This window comes from Haemaphysalis longicornis, unplaced genomic scaffold (assembly GCF_048455015.1).
Source record: "Haemaphysalis longicornis isolate Haplotype H1 unplaced genomic scaffold, Haemaphysalis longicornis Haplotype H1 scaffold_119, whole genome shotgun sequence".
Classification (NCBI taxonomy): Eukaryota; Metazoa; Arthropoda; class Arachnida; order Ixodida; family Ixodidae; genus Haemaphysalis; species Haemaphysalis longicornis.
In genome coordinates, this window is record NW_027526224.1 from 593,340 (window position 1) to 614,757 (window position 21,418).

General features: G+C 47.0%; 1 protein-coding gene across 1 annotated transcript in view; it reads right to left on the reverse strand.

Moving 5' to 3' along the window:
• LOC144161511 (2-oxoglutarate dehydrogenase complex component E1-like) overlaps positions 1-21,418 on the reverse strand; it is a 203,376-nt gene that overhangs the window by 174,852 nt on the left and 7,106 nt on the right. Inside the window, exons 2-4 of the mRNA XM_077692173.1 lie at positions 9,547-9,771; positions 5,330-5,450; positions 50-150 (exon numbers count right to left, since the gene is read on the reverse strand). Of these exons, the coding sequence (XP_077548299.1) occupies positions 50-150; positions 5,330-5,450; positions 9,547-9,771 (447 nt within the window). The remainder of the gene's footprint in view (positions 1-49; positions 151-5,329; positions 5,451-9,546; positions 9,772-21,418) is intronic.

Consider the following 21,418-nt stretch of genomic DNA (forward strand, 5'->3'; position numbering starts at 1 on the left):
GGTCAAGGAAGGAGTGCCTCCCTCCACGGGGAGGGAGGGGAGAGCCCACCTCCAGCCGCCGCAGTATCTCCCGCAGGGGCAGGGTGCTCTCTTCGCCACCAATGAAGGTCGTGGCTGGGAGCTTGAACAGCCGGTCCATGTCTTTCTCCTCTGCAGGGGCGAGGGGAGAAGAGAACAATCGGAAGGCACCCCACAAGGGCACCCCACTTCGCCCAAACACTTCCCGGGGGGTTTTAACCGCTACAAACCATCGTCGGTAAATCCAATGCTGCTCTCCCTTGCCATGCGCCAAGAAAAGGTCGTTTCCACCATTTTCCCCGTACGCCTGTTTACACTGCCCTAATTACAGTGAAACCTCATAACAAGAGACACTCAAGGGACCCAAAGAAACACGTCTCTTGTAACCAAGGTCTCTTGCATACAATGTTGCAAACATGGCAAACATAGGCGAACCAACCAAACTGTTCTCATTCAAATATCTCTTATAACCTAGTGTGTCTTGTAACAGTGTCTCTTGTAACGAGGTTGTACTGTTTTTTTTTTTTTTTTGTTAACCACTTTCCCGCCTGGTGGCTGTTTTCTTGGCTACCAGAAGCCAATAGAATTCTCAAAATTGGAAGAGGAATTAAATTGGCGACAGCCCGATGCTAAGCAGGCACATCTCGAGACTTTACCGCATAGCCACATTATCCTGTCTTCTGCATTCCATGGTTGCCTTACACTTTCAGTGTGCACTCTGCACTAATTTTTTGCTTTCTTTTTCTTTCCTCACTAGGGAAATCGCCATCTTCATGCCTCCCTCCAAGAGTGTCTAAGGGAATAAGTGCACACACTTAGGCAGCTCTCCGTAAACCCATGGCAAACATTTGCTAGGACCCACCACTTTTCAAAGCGGTAGGCACCAACTTCCAAAACGTGACATTAAAGCTAGGTGCTAGCTACCAGTGCATGCTTTAGGTCCCATTCAGCAAGCATAACTCACTAACAGCTTATATAAAGACACCCGCCGTCGGATTCAAATTGGGCTTCAAAGCTGCTACCAATTTTCAAATTGGTGAAATTATGCCCCACGCATGCAAACATGCCAAGAATGCAAGCAAAGAACGAAGATTCACCAAGCCAAACACATGGCACAAACAGCACACTTTTAAGAACAGAGCAGAGCAAGTAATGTGTTCCAGCACTGTAAGCTCATGTGATGTCTGATGCCTGTGCTGTGTCCCAGAGTAAGGCTACACAATTAGCCACTTATATCCCAGAACCAAAACAGTAAACTGCCACAAGCTTTTACTTAAAAGCGAGACATGGCCCCTTTGGTTTTGTCACCAGCGAAGAAATGGGAATTATTCAAAATAAAAAAAAAACATGAAAACATGTATAGTGGTACTGAAGTTTAATATATCACTCGCACATGTTGGGGCATCCTGGCTGAACGATTCTCGTCCGCCTGGCATGAAGGGTGGGGGAAAAAAAAGAAGGCAGGGCTGGATAAGACATTGCCAGTATCCTCCCCACTAATCTCTCTCTCGGAGGTCAAACAATGTGTGTGGTCCATATCGGTCTTTACGGTCCCATTTGGTTGCTTGGGAGCGTCAGAAAGGCCGAGGAGCTAAGGGTGCACCTAGCTCGGCCCCGCGTTCAGTATAGGGATGCTAGAATGCTACTGATTTCAGGTTTTTCGCATAGCAAAGATCCTTTTCTACCATGTTCCAGCTTTTAGGTGCGTTAGCGAGACAGGATGACTGTCTCTTCTCCTGCTTCTTTGGGCAAGGCTCGTTAATTACATCGTGCTTAGCTGCTGCCCAATCACCCAAAAAAAAGCCAATGAAGTGACAGCTCTTGAAGAAATGGGCCTTACTGCAAAGTGACACAGCAACACGTGTTCGCTGCACATCCAAACAGTGGCCTGCACAATGAACAGTGAATCTGCATGTCACGGAAGGCACTGTTGCCCCAGCACACTTATGAAATGAAGATGACTGAGGAAGAATTGACAGCTGGTTAATGAGTGCAGTGATAGGATGATAATGAGAACGTCCACAAGCAGTGGCGCATTCTCTCTGGCTGAAATAGAAAAAATTAAGAACACCGACCAGACAAGCTTTTCAGAGAAGGGATATACTACTCCACCAGGAAATTATGGCACGATTAGGACGGTGGGATCGGGGAGGACAGAGGGCAAAGGGGGGACAGCCCTCCAGAAAACAGACAAGGTCATTCTACCCTTACCAAGGTTGTGGCTGGTGAGAAGGATTTCCATTGGATCAACCTTGGTCACTGTGATGCCCAGCGGGTCAAGGGTCGCGTGGAAGTGACCCCGAATCTGTGCAGGGCGACGTGGAAAGGAAGAGCACAACCAGGGGAAAGCATCCCCCGAGTTGAAGAACAAACCTTGCCTGGGACAGGCTGGATTTATTTTTTCCTTTTAACATTCTGAGAGCAGCCTCCGTACCGGCAACTGGCCAACCCCAGCCTGTCTGGTCAGATCATAATGGTCAAGGCGTAACTGCGGCCCATGGTACAGGATTCACCCCCCGAGGTCACAGTGCCCGGTGGTGGCAGAGGAGCAACCAAGGAACCAGATGAGGAGAGGAGCACCAAGAGGGGATGAAACCAAGGGAGAAGAAGAAGAAACAAAGGGGAGCCCCCTTCCCAAGAGAAGCATGCACCATCGTGGCTGTGGTGCTCTTTTCAGCGCCACCCACTTGTGCCGGGGTCGGTCTTGGGGCGAAGGGAGCCCCATGGATACAAGCGACTGAACCGCCCACAAACTGACACTGGCTGTCATCCACAGCTCAGCTAGCTAAAGGCTACTGTAGGAGGAAGACAACCGCTAAACCTTTCCGTTTCTTTCTGAGCAACACAAACTGCCCGCCTGTGTACCAGGACCTTCCTGTGGGTGGGTAGCACGTATTTACACTACGTCCTTTGGCCATACGCATTCTTTGAAACACTTTTCCCAGCCCGTTTCCCATCAACCTTTTCTTTGCAGATTCTTACCAATCAAAACCCAGCCACAGGGGTCTTCCATTCCCCCCCCTCCAAATATTCCAGAACTATGAATAAAGGAATAGCAGTTAGCTCAGCCGCAATACAGGAGCATTTCCCAAGCTTCACTGCACAACACCACAGTTGTGCAAGAAACGCCAAGCACGTGTAAACGTTGCCCAAAACAAGCGCACACCAACCATAGAGTATGTTAGCTGAAGTGCAATGCTACTTGCAGAGAAAAAAATTTAAAAACCCAGAAGTTGTAGTTTCACCAATCGTGACATAAGCGAGCAACCAGGAGTTACTTCCCGTTCAGATTATGTGCCGGTGCACCTATAGCAAGCACCCAAGTTACTGGATGGACCACAAGCAGTCCGAGACACTCGTGACTGGTTGTGATGCCTCCAAAACAGGTTTCGGAAATTACATCTTTCATGACGATGCCCAAGTTGTTTTGTTTCCCTGGTTTGCCACCTTGTGTTACACTAAGGTGGTTATTTACAATTCTGTTATGAACAATTTACTTATAATTTTGTGTGCCTTTCTTTTATGCAGCAACACTAGTTACATGAATACATAGCTGTGGAAAGACCTGACCCTCCCTAAATTATCTTTTTTTTTTTCCTTAGTGTGTTTAGGAGCTCCCTACAAACTAAAGCAACACTTACATACAAACATATTCACCACAGTTCGCAGTTGGTTTAATGTGTGTATTCAATTAGTAGTAAAACATTTATTTGGCACCCCTACCTTCTGGCAACCTGAATCACCTAATTCCCAGCGAGCTACTGAGTGAACTTCTGAGATGAACAATTGCCCTGCACTTCCAACCTGAGCTCTCAGGAACCAATGAAACGTGTCACTCAATTGCTGTACAACGAGCAGATGGCAATGGCAGCTCGACAGATGGCAACACTACTGTGAGATACGAATGAAGACCTTCCGCATCAAGGCATGCCACCTCAGTTTTGTCGCCTTTTCTGCACACATCACATTCACACCAAGCAGTGCCGTTGCACGCCAAAACACAGTTCATAGGGCTCATTCACATTAGCTGGAATAGAAGATACCTTTCATTAAGGCATGCCTAATTCAATTCACGGGCAATGTGAAACTGTTTTCGTGCGGGGACACCGGTAGGTACAACCCTGTTGTGTGTCTATGCTAAGTAAAAGACCGTGCCGTACGTTCCCTCCCAAATTCTTGCATAGTAAACAGAACGATTGTCCTGGCAGCCATTAAATTCTCATAAGTGTCAAGCAGTCACCCCATAAGCAGGCTGTAAAAGCAGCTGTAAAAGCAACGATATGGCCGCACTCTGCATGCACCTGCGGTTGTGAAGTACCAAGCTGACACAGAGGTTTCCAGTGCAGTCAGCCCCTGTGCGGCAAATAGGGGGCCAATACTTTGTTGCAGCCCTCTGCCCACTGGTGTGGCCACAGCTCCCATGGACGTGTGCACGGGAGATCTGACATGGGCTGTGCTGCAAAGGCTACGCTGTTCCCCATAGCCCACCTGTGTGGGGCACCCTTTGAGAAGAGGGAGTGACATTCGGGCCAAGCCATCTTTGCTCATGCCTGCCTGCACGCGTGCACGTGAGACACGCCAGAGGGTGAGCGGTTCAGAGCTGCGTCAAATGGCTCCTGCAGTGTCCACCTCCTCGGAGGCAGGTGGTGGGTGCAATGGGCCTCACCCAGCAAGCTCTCCCCAGGGGTACACGATGTGTGCAGCATGACAACAATGAAAAACTGGCTCCACCCGTCAAAGTCTAGCAAAACCAAGGCATTTGGGTTCCTGTATGGGAGCCCAAATGTCTTTGCTTTTATAAACGTTCATGGTCAGAGCCAGTTTTTCATTATTGTCATGCGCTTTCTTGATTGGATGGGATTCCGTCACACTCTTGATTTTGACGTGTAGCACAGAACGTCTGCCATTGCGGCCCTGAATGCTAGGCAAGACAAGGGTGCTTGGGTAGGCACGCAAAGAGCTTGGTTCTTCTGGCAGGCGTGCAATGTGAGCGCCAGTCACTCCACGGCTACTGGGTCCCTTGAGAAATTGGCGGCCTATCTGTGCCAGGCTGCTACCCTTTTTGGACGCAGCCTTCGGCGAGGCAGCCAACAACGTTAGGTTAGCTACTCAGACTGTTAGCACTGTCAGCCACACGGTGTTATCTGCAGCAGTAGGACAGCTGAACTAGACAACTGCATTTGCACAGCCCCATTCTTCTGAAGCAAAAGCCCCTTGCGGCTTCACAGCAACACCTCCTTGCTGTGCGTGGCTTTGCAGTGAAGAAGCCGAGCGCATCGCAGCGCTACAAGTGAGAAGAAGCGGGGCGTACCCAGCTTGTAATTTCGCAGCACCACCTCGGGCGAGTGCAGCTGCTCTCGATTTAGGGGCGAGTTTGAGCTGGCCGTGATGATGCCCAGGGGGTCGAGTGAGGCGGCCAGGTGTCCGCGCACCTGAGCACACAGAGGGAGACGCTCAGCCGGGCCGCACTGAACCGAGTCCCTGCAAAGGAAGCAGCCTGCACCGGCCACCACCTATCTGGAGCGGAGCGACCACTCGGGTCGCTGGGGTTCGTGCAGTCGCGTCACCCTACCCCTGACCTGAAGGCTTCACTTGACAAGGAAGCTCTCTGCAACCAAGTGCTTTGCTGCGGCAAGCTTCCGGGAAATACTTGTTATCCATTCAATTGACCAAGCATTCTCATCACTGCTGGTCAACTACAGCATCCACTTTCAAACACATTTTGCCATTCTAACTTCTTTTACTCAACCTCCGAGTTTAGACAATGTTTCCACCACAAATGCCTGCCATGGCAGACCCGGCCAATGATTGGCTGGCAACACATGGGCCAATGCTTTACTAAAGTTGTTGATCTTTTCGTTTTACTATTAGCCAGCCACAGGGGTTAGGCAAATGGCTTGGGCCAATCTAACACCAACTCTGTTGGCTTTGAGTTTTAAACTGAGGCTCAATTAGACATTTCAGGCCAAACATTTTTGCCTGTGCAAATTCTATTGCCACAATAAGGAACAAAATGTCAACAAGATTGGAATTAATGTTACTAAAACATTACGTAGACAGCTCGCATCTCGTTTAGCCACCACTACAATGTTGAAGCAGACCTTCATATTTGCCATTCCTCCTCCAGGTTACAATTGCTACCTGCAGCAACATTATTGTGCGCCAACTACACAAAACGAACCAAATTTCCACTCACAAATTCTTGCCCGCATGTAACGTGCCAACATTTTTCCTAGCTATAGAATGGAAAAAGTTGACACACATGAACTTCCTCCCTGGCCCATGCGTGTAGGGATTTCCATACACAGAAGAGCCAGGGTTGGACCACTCTACCCAATGCTCACAGAAGGCCGTGCACAAGACCAGTGGCGCACCATGCACGGGTGGCCCGCAACATTGCAGGGCAGCATTTTCCACCCAAAGAAGTTGCGAAAAAAAAAAACATACAACATTTCTGTTGGCGCAAATATACCACTCCGTTTCCACTGTGCCTGCACTTTACTTGTACACCTCACACACTCTTACACCCCTCCCTGCCTGCACTTTATCATAGGGCAACTTTATTGAATGGTTCTGGGAATTAATACAACAAGTATTTGGACACTGCTGTCAACCGAATCACCAGCTTTAAAATTGCACCTGGCAGCGTGTGCCAGCCCCCACGCGTTTTCTGCAACACTGCCCGCTCCATTCCACAGCAATTTGCAGCAGTGCCTAGACCCTGGACACTCTTGAAGTGGGCTCAAGACCGTGACCAGGCAGCCCCAGATGGACGTGCACGTACGCAATAAGCAAGGCTCCAGTCAAAACAGAGGAGGAGACAAGACAATGAAAAGGCTGGGCACAGGAGGGAGCGAGGGAGGTAAAAAAAAAAAAAAGAGAGAACGCAACCCCAGGCATGCACGCACAACCAACGGTCAACAAAGAAGAAATAAAACAAGGCACCACCGGGCACAGCTCGGATGACTTTAGCTGAATGCCACCTAGCTGGCACAGTGGCATTTTAACGCCCCAAGAGGCAAGCTGCCGTTTTGGGGGAGACTCCCCACTGTGCACCCTGCGCCACGGGCGCTACTGTAAGCAATAGCAGTCGCTCCAAGAAGGGCCAACTATACTCGGGAACAAAATAAGAACGGCAATAGCTCATGTACAGTATCACTCCGCCTAAGCGACGGACCCGGATGTCAACGGACGCGCGCGTTTTTAAAGGAGATTGCTATGAATGCGTGATATCACCTGCCTTTTCTGACGTGGTTTGTTTGTCACCGCTGCAGTAATTAATAAGCATATTAAGTCCACAAAATCACAGAAATGGCTCGTGCCATGTTCAAAATACTCCCAGTAACGCACTACTTGCACTGCGCAGAGTAACATCCGGGCACGGTGATGAGGCACAGCGGCAACTACCGCTGCCGTTCTTAAGTTGCACTTGAGTAAAGTCAGCACAGAGGCTTCAATTAACTGTAGCCACACTGTAGAAGAGCCGAGGAATTGTGCGTCACAATATCTTTTGCACAGAAAAGCACTCTTCAATACAGTGAAATGTGCACACGTAATGACACTCAAGTCGTACAGATATGGCTCAGAAGAGGCTGTGCAAGACTACTCCACACCCTCGACATCATCCACGGAATGGAGATGCTGCCATTTTATATTAAGTACTGGACTATCTATGTTCTCACCGTCTAATACTTGAAAGAAAAAAACTGCACTGTTAAAGGTTGAAAGTAGCACTCAAACATATACCCACCTATGGCATGTTTTGTTTTCTACGCATATAGCCTGCGCCAAAAACTCAACACGCCAGTTAATGTGGATAACAGGATGGATACCAGATCAGCTTGCCACTCTTTTTATTTTGAGTAAACAGTTGTTCACATTTGCAGGCTGGCAGTGTGGCCATTCCACCATTATCTGCTGGTTGCTGGCAATTGCTCAAGGCGGGACAGTAGCTTACCACCAACACTGACTGAGCCACTCTAAACATGACCAGGAACTGAAGAATTTACAAGCTCATAAGGCGCCGAATCTGCCATGTCCATGACCACAAAATTGGGGAAGCCATCCTTGCGCACTGCATGAATGTTTGAACCCTGGAACGCTCAAGCGATAGCCCAATATATTCTACATACCGTTTGCTGATTTTCCGAAGCACTGTGTCGAAGGACACGTGCTCCACTGTCTACATTTTATACACCGGCCTGACGGTGCCTTGTTCTATGCAGCTTTGACAAAGTGTGCTGCCAACACAGGGTACACAGAATCAATCCTATTTTTGCATGTTGCTCAAAGCAATCAGGAAACAGCAATCACTCACCAGACTACCTGCTAATCAAGCAAATCACCCCACTCTCATCGATCATTTTATAAAAGCCTCAAACCTTTCATGCTTACAACCTGATCTGATCTGATCGTGGGGTTTAACGCGCCGACGCAACGCAGGCGATGAGGCGTGCCGTAGTGGAGGGCTACGGATTAATTTTGACCACCTGGGGATCTTTAACGTGCGCCGAAATCTCGTACACACGGGCGTTTTTGCTTTTTGCCTCCATCAGAAAAGCGGCCGCCGCGGCCGGGAATCGAACCCGCGACCTCGTGCTCAGCAGCGCAACGCCTTAGCCACTGAGCCACCGCAGCGGGTCATGCTTACAACCTGTTCGAATGGATGCCACTGATAGATCCTACAGCACGCTGCTTACATTTGGTGTTCACTCCGTTCTTTTACTATCACATGTGCATTTATTTTTGTGCCGCTAGCTATTGTGCGTCACACTGCATTTTTATTTATTCAATTCGTAATGATGAAATGACATTTGCTTGAACTGCCAAACTCCGATAACATGAACAATGTATGCAATATTTTGTTAAAGGACTTCTGGCAGTTTCACCTTTTGTACTATGTAACACTAATGACACACCGACAGTTAGTAAAATCCTGTAACCCAAAATAAGAAAATTTTGCACACGACTGCAAGACTAAAAGGCTATACACGAAACAAGCTACTGGGCTACTGCGTAAACATCGCTTTTACAGATTGTATTACGCACAATTACCCGGATCAGAATGTTCCCTGACCCTCTTGCACTTTCCACCTCAATGCTGGTGTGCAAAAAACTTGCCGGCCTGCCTAAGACAGTCCATTCCTGACACAGCATCATAGGAAGAATGCCAACCACTAGTTTACTTGGAGGTAAAAGAGAGGGTACACTGCCTATATGTGTGTTCAGTGCATGCCTCAGCTCAAATTAATCCAGAGCCCTCGCCTGTGGGACACACGTAGGCCAGACGTTTGGGGTGTAAAGCCCCAGTTTTGACACGGTAAAGATAAAACCTCTCATTGACGGCCACAGCGCTGCCAGAATGCAAAGTGGCTGTAGAATATGCCCATGCGGTCGGACTGGCTGCAATCCACTTGGTGTTATGTAAAGCTGGGCTCTTGCGGCATGCCACAGCTGGCCAGAGCAGTTGGAACAATCTAGCCCCGGGACACGACTTCCCCACCCCTGCGCAAGAGGAAAGGGTGCCACCTGGTAGGACCGGATGATGGCCTGCACCGAGAGGTGGTCATCGATGTCCCTGGGTGCCGCCTGCACGCTGGGGAATTTGGCCGGCACAGCAGCAGCCGGGGCGGTCGCCGGCACCGCACGGGGAACTGCCATGGCAGACGTCGCTGGCGCCAGCACCGGAGGGGAGCTGTACGCCTCGCCCGGCCCAAGCCCGGCCGATGCCGCCCGGAAGAAAGCATCCCAGGACTGCGTTCACAAGGGGGCACCAAGTAAGAGACTAGACAGGACGGGAAACTCGCTGCTTCCTGGGGTGGCTAGACAGTGTCACAAGCACTTGGCAGAATCTGTAGCGGGAGATAAAAGTAAACGGATGCCACAATCCGATCAGCAATTCACTGCACGGCTAAAATGACCCCACAGTGAATGTGGCCGCTATCATCTTGCATCGCATACATGAGGTGCCACTATCAACTTGTTGGCAATCACAGCTGCGAAGCTCCACTTCCGCGTTACTATTGACAGTGACATTATCTGCAGTGCCCACCGCAATGGGTGTTGCGCCTCCAAAATCCATCCTTGATCCGTGCAACAGGGTCATTACTTCGCCCAAACTCCAAATAATAGCTTGGGGCAGCTGCAATGTGCACAACAAACACTACAGAGGCAGGGACTAAACACGCTGTAGAAGCCTGGGCAATGTCATGTCCGGCGACAGCGCTTCTAACAATGGATAATCCAGTACGGAACAGCGGGCACTCTCTGTCACAGGAGCACTATACAAGTCTTCGGCACAAGCAGTGCTTGCAGGCCACCGTTCAGGTTTTGTACGAGGCCGTTTGTAGCGGCACCAAACCAGTTTAGCAATAAAACAGTGCAGCACCTGTCTTGCACTTTCCTTCACTATGTCTATACTATGTCTATGTCTATATACGAGAGGTGAATTCCAACAATGCACTTTGATTAAGTGACAGCAACTGTGTGGAGTAACAAAAGAAATGACAACTGACTCGCTTTATTTTTCCGCTGCAAATGTTGTGTGTCCATATGACATGTTAAAGGACACTGAAGGCAACCAGCAAGTTGGTTCCAAAGGAAAGTCTGACCTTCCCGTAGCCATTTTAGCACTGATTTGGTGCCGAAAAACTCCTTAATCACTGAAAAATTGCTAATCAAACGGTGATGAAACATGATGCTACGCCAACTGTGCCAAATTAAACTACGCCAAAAAAACTGTACCAAATTAAAGCTAAGCAGTGTGAAAAATTTGGCAGGCAAGCATGAGCTTTGAAAGCAAACAGTCAGACTGAGCGCACTGAGAAGCCTGCGCCTTCCCAAAGACTAGCGTTTTCTCTGAAATAACAATCCCCTTTCCCGTTTTTATGACGCTCTCCACATCATCAAGAAGCTTTTTGAGGAGTCCAGCCCCTATCTTGCTTAAGAGAAGCCCAGTCGCCAAGTTGGTCTTTGTTGATTTAATTCTGGACTAAACATTGTCCTAGCATGTGAGCAGTTCATTGAGGAACACTTCTGCGTTGCCCCTGCTGCTGTTAAGCTCACAAGCCTGCTCCACATCCGGCGCCCTTTATTCAATCACACCTACATACTTGGCACCCAGTCCAATCCTTTCTGTGTTGTACCCCCCATGTGAGCTGGTAAAACTGTACGTACGTATTGTTCCTCCAGTTACCGAAATGTATGCACCCAGACCCTGCCATAAGGAGGCAGTGGGTAAGCAGCGATTTGTTCTAGTGAAGAAAAAATTTTCTTTCCAAAAGACATACGGTGTCACAACACAGGCACAGACACAAAACACTTGTTTGATGCCAGCAACAAAAAACCGCTAAACTGCTTTGTTGGAGAAAACCGAACGGCACTCCTTTCCTAGTAGCACCCCCTACACAAAGCTGCCTCTCTGCTCCCACCGCCTTCTAAAACGCTGCGCCCTAATCACGACGGAAAGAATTTGAAGAACAGGCCAAGCTGCTGTAGTTGGCACATGGCTTCGTGCTCAACTAGAGGTGTGAACAAAGCATGGCAAAATACACTGCTGGCTCACAACCAACGTGACCCCGAGTAGTTGACTACTGTCTTATTTGCAACAACAATAACCAGCATTTTGACATGGCTCCCTCCCCATAAAAGAAGTCGGTTTGTCTTCGCACAAGAAACAAGGATGGTTAGCAGAAACTTGGAGACTCTGCTGCTGCTACTGCAAAACTTGTGTACAACAAAAGTAAATAAGGTCCCATCGAGAGTGCACATTGCGGTTTGGAATCAGTAGTAACCCTGAGAAAACTGAGGCGCACCATCAAGTTTGTTTACCGTAACTATCACTGGTATGACTCCCTATCAAAACTAATCAAAATTAAATTTCAACCTTGGAACCATAAAGGAATGTAACAAGAGCAACATTTCTTTGCCCCACTAAAAGCTCCCTTTCAGCCATCGGTTCACCTCACCCCCTTTGTCACATAGTTCTGAAAGACAAAATCCTGACAAATTTACCCTTAACTTTGTTAGGGTGGCTAGAATGGGAAGGTGTGATAACCGGCAAGGAAAAGCTGGCCCCCGTTCGCGTGAATGCCACGCGGCGGCCCTGTCGTCGGGCACCGTAAGCTCGCGCGGCCGTTCTCCGTTCTACGCGTCTCTGCCACGACCCGGCGGGGACGCGTTACTGAGCTCTAGAAATTTTAGCTGATACCGTAGTTCCTTAGACAAGGCAAGGCTTGTGTTTCGCTACCGCTAACATGGGGTTAGCAACACGGCTAAACACAGTCAATTTTTACACTGCCAGAAAGTAAGCAGGTGTTTGAGACATGCCACATTAAAGCCGCTGAGCGGGAGCTTATCTATGGTACAGTGCTTTTTGCAGGGTTTATGTGAAATATTGCTTTTTTTTTTTTCCTCCGAGGTGAGCGCTATACTAACTGCTAGGATCACGCGGCATGTTTATTCCTGTCACATGTTTTTTGTTGTTGTTGTTGGTGGTGGTAGGCGTAATTACGTACCAAAGCAGATAACTTCGTTTACACCTGCCAAATCAACATGAAATTATGGCATACGTTGTAATGCAACGTCCTGGAGTCATTTCATTCTCAATGTAGTTCGAAAACCAAGCAAACAGATGCGACATGTTCCTGGGCGAGCAAATGGCATTGCGTGAAGCAGACAGAATGTTCATTCACTTCTGCTGCTTCTTTCACGTCACGCACGCCTTTGTTTTTTTGCCTTTGTTCTCGTTCGTTTTATAATCAAAATGCCAATAAAAATGGAGGATGTGTAGCACGCAATGTGTAGCAAGGATGTGTAGCACAAGGGATGTGTAGTAGCATAAGCGAAGCTACTTCAGCTGTAGAGCATTGTTTGTAGTTGTCCCACGTACTAGATCTAGACGTGGTAAGATACTAGTCAAAACTAGATCTAACGAAACCCGATCTAATGAACAAATTCTGATACTACCCCCGCAGGTGCCTATATGGCTCAATGCTTTATGAAATAGATTTCCCGCCACTCCGGATTTAAGGAAGTATTTCAAGCAAGAGACGAGAAATTTCAAATGTGTTTTGACAGAACGCCACGAAGATTATTGCGCCACATCAGAAAAAAAATAACAAGGCATATAGTTTTGCTTTCACGGAACTTTACGTGATAAATTACTCAACAATCCCGTAGTGCACGTCGTCCTGGCCAGCACCCTTACCACAATCTTGAAGGGAAATGACACCATCCATGCCACTTCTGGAACTGCGTCGAAGAAAAATAACCTCAAGGACACGTATATCCTGCACGAGAAACTGGAGGAAGCCCTGTTTAGGTGGTTCAAGGATATGAGAGCCAAGAACAGTCCACTCAGCAGGGAGGTGGTACAACAGAAAGTAGTGCTCAGCGGGACTGCCCGGTGCGACGACTTCAAGGCAAGCCCCAGCTGGCTCATTATTTTCACCGTGCAATTATCGTAAGGCGAGCGCCGTAGCCGCCACAGTTACGATCTCATGGTAGCTGCTCGGGTGCGACTCCCTTTAGATATGGAATTTATGAAATCAGCTGCTTGTAAAATGACAGTCGCGATTTTACGAAGTTCTGGGTTTAACGAAATAATTCGCGGTTCTCGGTGACTGCGTCAGATCGGGTTTTAACAGTATGACGTGCTAGAACTACTCATCTCGCGTCAAAGTGCTTTGCGCAAACAGCCCAATTGTCCTGAAGCGTCTTGTCGGCCTTCACAATAGCACGCGACCACTTCAAAAAAGACAAGCTGGCGCACTAAAGAGGGACCCTTTTTCGGAACAAGATTTGTATCCGGAATCGAACCCTAGCACGAAACACCACCTCAGAATTTTTTTGCTTTAAAGTAGAAGGCATCTTCGCCACCGCACAGCAGTGCAGTCATAAACACAACATGCAATAATCTGCCGCAAACCCCACAGCGGCTAGTCCGTGCCCAGGCGCTGACCGAGAGGCTGGCCGCTGGAGTGGCTTTCCCTTGCAGCAATGCTGATGGCACCCCTGACGACAGCGTTCTGTTTTGCCCTAGCGGCAGGCACGCGCTGGGGGAACACCCGCTCCACGGGAAAGGCGCCACGGTCATCCCACCTTCCCATTCTAGTCACCCTACCTTTGTCCACTTGCCCACACAAACAATTTTATGCATTAATTTTTTTAGCACAATAATGGACAGGTGGGGGTGCAACCCGGCATATCAGATATTCACATCTGAAAGTGATACACTGATACACTGATTCAGAACTGTTTGCTGTTGCTCGGTCACGTATTGTGTAACAGCCTGTTGCCATGTTTTTAGTGTACACTATGTACTGATTTTTCTATTATTAGACTGACCTGACCTTCTGCTTGAGCCCACTCACGGCTTGCAGCATTGTTCATATAAACAAATTCCGTTCTACTATTACTGTTCATCACTGGTAGGAACAGCAAGGACACCGTTAGGGGTAACTGACAATCTACCGCGGAGGGGCGAAATTCCCGAGGTTATCAGCCCAACTGCCTGTGCAACCACACCAACTGTCATCTTCACTTATCACCAGGCTGGCACAGCTCTCTTCCGCACCAGCTTCGAGGTAGCAGCAGTGCACAGGCTTAATCAGCTTGTGCAACGCTCTCGGTTTCATCATTGTGCGATGTGCACTTCATGTCACGGGGAAAAAAACGGGGAACAAAAATGCCACACACAAAGTGCAAACTTTAATTCATTTGAAGTAATCCCCACTTGCAGTCAAAGAAAAGCCAAGATCTAGCTATGATCTTTCAATTAAAACAATTATTTAATCTTCAGTGTACCTTAAGCCTATATATAAAGTCAAAGGAAAGCCAAAAGATCTAGCTATGACCTTTCAATTAAAAACACAGTTATTCAGTGTTCACTGTAGCTTTAGCCAATTATAAAATGTGATATATACTTCTCCTGTTTATATGTGGGCACACATGGGGTTAGGTGGCATACGAGGTACAGACAGAAAATGTGTACAGAAATGCGTGAACCTAAAGACGCTGACATGGCAGTCTTGTTTCACCCAGTGGCATCATGGGTCCTTCATAATGACAGTGCAGTAGCAATTTTACAAACTGCACGAAATGAACAATTACGCATGACTCATTCTTTGGAGAGTACCCACTGAAAAAACTAGATGCCTTACATCCACAAAATAGTTGCACAATTGGGCTAGTTATTTATTTATTCATGTTACCTTACAGGTTCCCGTAGGAACATTGAGTAAGGGGGGGGGGGTAAAACAAATTGAACAGAATCAACATAGTATAAAACAATGCCATGTGGTAATACTGCATAACTATCAGAAGAGGTAACATAGAAGAATATGTATAAGCATTTTATTAGTGGAAATGTAGATGACTGGTAGCTTCACAATTGACAAAGAATTGGAAAAAAAAAAAAAATGCGTGACATGATGCACTAGCAATGCATTGGTGCACAGCAGTAAAGCCAACTTTACACGGACTGGTGTGAGCACTTCACACGGATACGCGATGCCTTCACACTTTGATATAAGACAGGTTTACTGCCCCTGGTAAAGCCGACTTTAGGAAGTTCAGCATCTAGCAGAGCGGCTGGAAAAAACACTTCTGCAATCGTAGACGATTCGCAACATTTCTGTACTTTTTTTTTTTTTTTTTTGCTTCCATAAAACAAATCTCCATCAATGTGCGCTCAGACTCATATTTTGCTGTTCGCCTTTTGTTTGTGGTTGATGATGCATCATGAGAAGGTTACAATTCCGTGTAAACAGCAGCAGGACTGCTGTGTTCCAGCCAGACCTGGGGGAACCTCTGCTCTTAATCCCCTATGCACTTGGGGTAAACTGTCGCCCCTTACAACACAAACCATGATCCAGGTTTGGAATTTGTTTGCAATTGACAATCTGCCACCCTTGTCTGATTGCAACTTTGCGTTAGATGGCTTTCCAAGCCAGCGATCGAAAAAGTAAATAACCCATTAGCACAAGCGTTCCCACGCTACCTACACTTTTTACTTAACATGACGTCAACCTGATTGTAAAATGAAACTGCGGAAAAAACGTTCATTTTAGTAACCAGGCTTTCCTCGAAAACCCTCAGCACACATAAAAAATAAACAGTCTGTACACAGCACAACTCCTGTTCCCTCCAACACGGTCAAGTAAAAATGCATGTAACTCAAGTTTTCCCAACTCCAAATCAACTGCCTGTGCTGTTCTGGCATTTTCAGATTTTCTCCGAAGTCTTTTTGCAATGTACTAAAGATAACCCAAACTCTCACCTGCAAAAGCTTTACAAAACAACCACATGGGCACATACTGTGGAAGTAAACCTCAAACTTCGAGCTCGGTAAATTGCCTTTTCTAGAGGGTACACATCCACAAAGCAACTGGTACCAAGCAAGGACACAGCGAAGCGACAGTTATCCTTGTAAACCTTTAAAAGTTGGAAGCAGCTGCTGCTTGCCAAAAACCTTGCCCCCCCATCAGCACAAGCATCTCCATTTCAAAGTGCATTTTAAATGTGTTCTGGAATATTACCTTCAAAATTCTTACCCTGAACAAACACAAAACAAGGCAACTCTTACGATGATATAAGTATACACAAATAAGAATTTAAATTCCCCGCTGTTTCCAGAAACAATGTTTCCTCGGGTGCCTGCCCTGCAATCTGGTACCCTTTCCAAACGATGAGCTCCATTATTGTGCCTCCATTACTTCACTTCACTTTATTTCCTTAAAGACCCCACAGGGGGGTGTTACATAAGGGGTGGGTTGTTCAACATAGATGCAAAAGCCACAGGTTAACATTGCAGATGCATAGACACACTTTGAATAAAACGTGATGGGCAGGTGATTGAAACTACATCGTTTCAAACTACACCAAAGGCTGCTGATTAGCATGGCTGTTGGATGCGCTCAACCTCAGTAGTCTGTACCCTGTGCACTGAAATTGTCGGCATTTCAAAACTCAACATAACTGAGTCTTTTTTTTTTTTTTTCCTTCCAGAGTTGAGGACTTTCGACCAAACAAGGTTTTACAGTATTTAATTAGGTTTCTGCTGGGATGCCTGGGCTCTCCCAAACCCATTGGCTCACCGCTACAATTGCCGCAGTTGGCTAGAATTGGCTCACTGATCAATTGCCGCAGTATTTGCGAGTGTGCCCCACAGGTATCCTCAGCCATGCCATACACAAGCTAACCTCTCATTCCCCATACGCCTTGCATTGTCCAGTGGACACAACTTGCTGGAGCATTCTATAGTCTGAGTTTACAGGCTCTCCTAACAGACCCCGGACACACCTTCCAAACAAATGGGTCTATACTGCTGGCCCCACCAATGCCACACCTCTAAAATGTCTCCCAGTGGACGTAAACCAAAATAAGCAGTACGCTTAGGGCAATTGCCTCCCACGAGACCCGCTAATGAAATTTCAGAATGAACTGAATGTTAACTCTCAAACGTCTTTTAAGTGACATTACAGGTGGCACTAGCTGATTTTGGACTATGCTCAACCACATTACGAAAGTTTACAAATGCACAATATGCTTGGCTGACATGGGGGCATACTTCAAGTTCATCTGAACCGCCACAATATGAAATTGTCAGCCGCAGTAGCTCAAGTGTTGAGCTGGTCATAAGCTTGATACCCAGCCCAAGAAACCATACTTTCCAAAAAGGTTTTCAACCCGCCGCAGTCGCTCAGTGGCTAAGGCGTTGTGCTGCTGAGCACGAGGACGGGTTCGATTCCTGGCCACGGCAGCCGCTTTTCTGATGTAGGCGAAAAGCAAAAACGCCCGTGTGTACGAGATTTGGGCACACGTTAAAGATCCCCAGGTGGTCAAAATTAATCCAGAGCCCTCCACTACGGCTTGCCCCATTGCCTGCGTTGCGATGGCGCGTTAAACCTAAAGATCAACAACAACAATAATAACAACAACAACAACAACCCAAGAAGGTTTTCCCTCTCACTCCTCATACGTTGCCTCCAAAACAGAGGCACCACACAAAAAGGCCCCTGTGTAGGATATTCCCCACACGATAAAGTTCCCTGGAAAGTCTAGCCCAACTTCAGCACATTAGGCCCCAATTCAAATTTTCCACAAGCAATTGGCATCAGTCCTTACTTTGCCATTAAATAAGTCCTTCCTAGTCATTAAACCAACATAAACAAGGAAAGAAAAAGCATGGATACTTATTTGTAAATTAGAAAAAACATTCCGACTTCGTATTTACATATGCCATTTGTTACTTGTTCAGCTGTCACTTTGATTTCCTTTCCAATTTTTGCTTCCTTCTAAAAATAAGGAGCACCGAAGACATGTTTAAAACGTTTTTTTTTTTTTTTTAGCCCCTCTTTGGCGTTTGCTTTGGCTAAACTGCCTCACCTCCAATGTCACTTTCACTTGGGGCGCAACTCAGTAGAAAAGCTGTCACCCAGAAAAGTTGGCGGTGTCGAAGTAGTGACGGCATGGGTAGTTTTAACCTGTGAGCAACGCAACTATTTCTTCCATCTGAACCTGCTGATGTATGCGCACAATGTGACATACAAAAACTCTGCATATGTAATTAACATGGGATGATGACAACTGCCACTCGACAGCTGCACTGGAAACAAAGCAAACCATATTTTTTGCTTTTGTAGCACAATTACTTTTTGCAGGGTATAAAGTTCAACACAGGTGTGAAACAGATGTTCACTTGCACTTGTACAAGCATGGAAAGAATCACTCATGAATTTGTTCTCAGCTTGCTTATTCAACTGTTTAGCAGTGACACCGCTATAGCATCAGCAAAAGCTTCCATGAGACTGTAATGGGAATGAGACGTGGACGCCTTACAAAAAGTGCCACAAACATTTTGGCACTCCATTCTTTTGCCAAATTTTATGACAAAATAAAATTTGGTATGGGAATGAATTGCTATCTGCAAAAGTCTTGCAGCACACATGACTGGAGAGCTTGTTCTTTTTTTTCCTTCTATTCCCCACTGTCCTTTTGCTGTGGGTGCAGGACACATGGAAAAGACCAGCACCCCACCTCCTGCAGAGCCATGCAAAAACCACACTACCATTAGCAGTGCCCCCATACCCATGCTTCACCCCTGGACTGCACCCATGGCCAAGGCTACTCATCTCCATTCACTAAAAACTTGGAAACCTCAAGAAACTAAAGGCTGGCGCCTTTAGTTTAGAGGGGAGCACAAGTGTAGAGAACCGTCCCTAGAGCAACAACCTCGGTGCACTCCTCTCTTTCAGCGGTAACAACAGCTGTGCACTGGGCAAAGGGTGCCTAATTGCAGCTGTGAGGGCAGGCAAGCTCGCTTCTCTACACGAGGAGAGGGAGAAGCCACATTGCTGCGCCACTAACACCTGCAAGCCATGCGCTCATTCACAGAGAGCGGGAAGCAGCCAGTGCGGCAGACAAAGGGGCAGGGATTGGCGAGCTAATCTACCAGCTGGCCCTGCTGCTGTTTATCGGGGCCACAAAACAAATGCAGCTCAGAGCTTGCCCAACAGTAAACATGATCCTGGCAACTGAAACAGAAGCACTCTTTGGTAATCCCCCAGAAGATAGGGGCGCAAAGGTGGAACCAATGTTGGAGGAGACTTGTCTCCTCCTCTTTCTCCAGACAACTCATGCTTTACTAGCGCCTCGCTTTAAACATTTTCCCCAAGTTTGTGATGGATGGTGTTTCCTTTTTTGGCTGACCATCAAATAACCTGCTGGGCAGTGTTCAGGGGTACGAACAGTGCTACCATCCCTTCATACTCTACTATTCCTGCTGCCAGTGAGCAGGTAGAAAAGTACCCAATCGCAAGAACCTTTACGAGCTATAATGCAAAAGCTTCTATACTATTTACAAGCCACCACTTCCAGTGGGAACAATGCGGCAGCTGTGTCCATTCCGTTTGCACCTGCCCTAAAAACTAAACCCTACACACACACACTTCCCCACATACATCTGTAGCTTACAGGGCTGACGTGAGGAAAATAAGTTGGCAAAGGCTCTTTTCAAGAAACCACCAAGATTAGGAAATGCAATGACAGCTGATGGGCACATCTGCAACACACGCTCATCAATCTGCCCTTCCCATTAGTAAGGAGCAGACCGAGGGGAAACAAAGGACCACAATCCAGAGATAATAGATCCCACTCATCAACCGTAGGGCTATCCGTCAAAAGGCAATTCGTAATAGGGCAATTTGTCAAGATGACAACTCGCTCCTTCGAAGAATGTGTTCAAAAAACTGAATGGGGCTAGTTGCTACTGGTTCACTCTACTACTGCACGAAACAACAGACTGGGGCAAAGACACAACATGGGCACAATACAGACTAAAAGCACAATTTTATTGAGGAAGCAAACAGTTTACAATAAAAGAAAATACCTCGTGCCTTCCCAGAATTAACGCGTCGCGAGTTTTAACGAACATGAGAAGTGACGCAAACGGCATTCACCATGCTTCGACGCAAGTACCTCCCGACGCACTCTTATTCCTATTATCCAAATTCAAGAAGAGCTATCTCGCTGTTATCAAGTGTAATGCCACGCAACCAAGGACAAGCAGGGTTCTTCAAGGAACAAAGTTTATTGGAGCAAACTTGTGCTCCGCAAAAACTCAAAGAATACATAAGCGTAGAAGAAGTCAACAGAGTGACGTCCATAGCCGACAGTCAGCGAATCGAATGGCCTGGCGCTTCCCCTGCACACATTTATCTGTAGTGCTCTCATGACAAAATACACAAACGAATATTCATGCATTCTCACGAGCACTGGCATTCATTTATGAACAGATTTCAAACAGCTAACCTCGGTTTGGTGTGGAGCATGGCTGTGGTTATCTGCGAGTTAAACAACGCGCAGATTCTCTAATCTGCGCGTCAGTATCATTCTTCACTTTGCAGGTCCCTCTTCTTCGACATGTCCAGTACCTTCAGTTCACAATATAAAAAAATCCTTCGCAAACCAGCATTTCTTCGCCCCTTTTAGCCCTGATGAATTCCATAGAGACTGTGAAAAACAACGCCAAGACCAGTTAATCTGTAGCATTTGGCTGGTGAACTTTACGTTGTTATTCTTGAAAGTTCGTACCGGTAGCTGCACGCTCACTGAACCACTAATTTCTGGCCTTGAGTGATAAGATTGCCCTGGTGAACACGCAGCCACTTGTACAGAGGTGGATTTAATTTTTTCATGTAGGCATTAGAACTTCATATTTTACACATACATGTTTGATGCCCTTTTTTTAATAGTCCATTGTGCTTTTAAAGTTAATTTTTTTTTTTTCGACAAATAGCCTTATAAAGAACTGTCCTACGTGACCAATTGCCCTCCAATGAATTGCCCTATTAGGAATAGTCTTTCAAAAACGGTTCTAAGGGGACGAAAATTTCATACC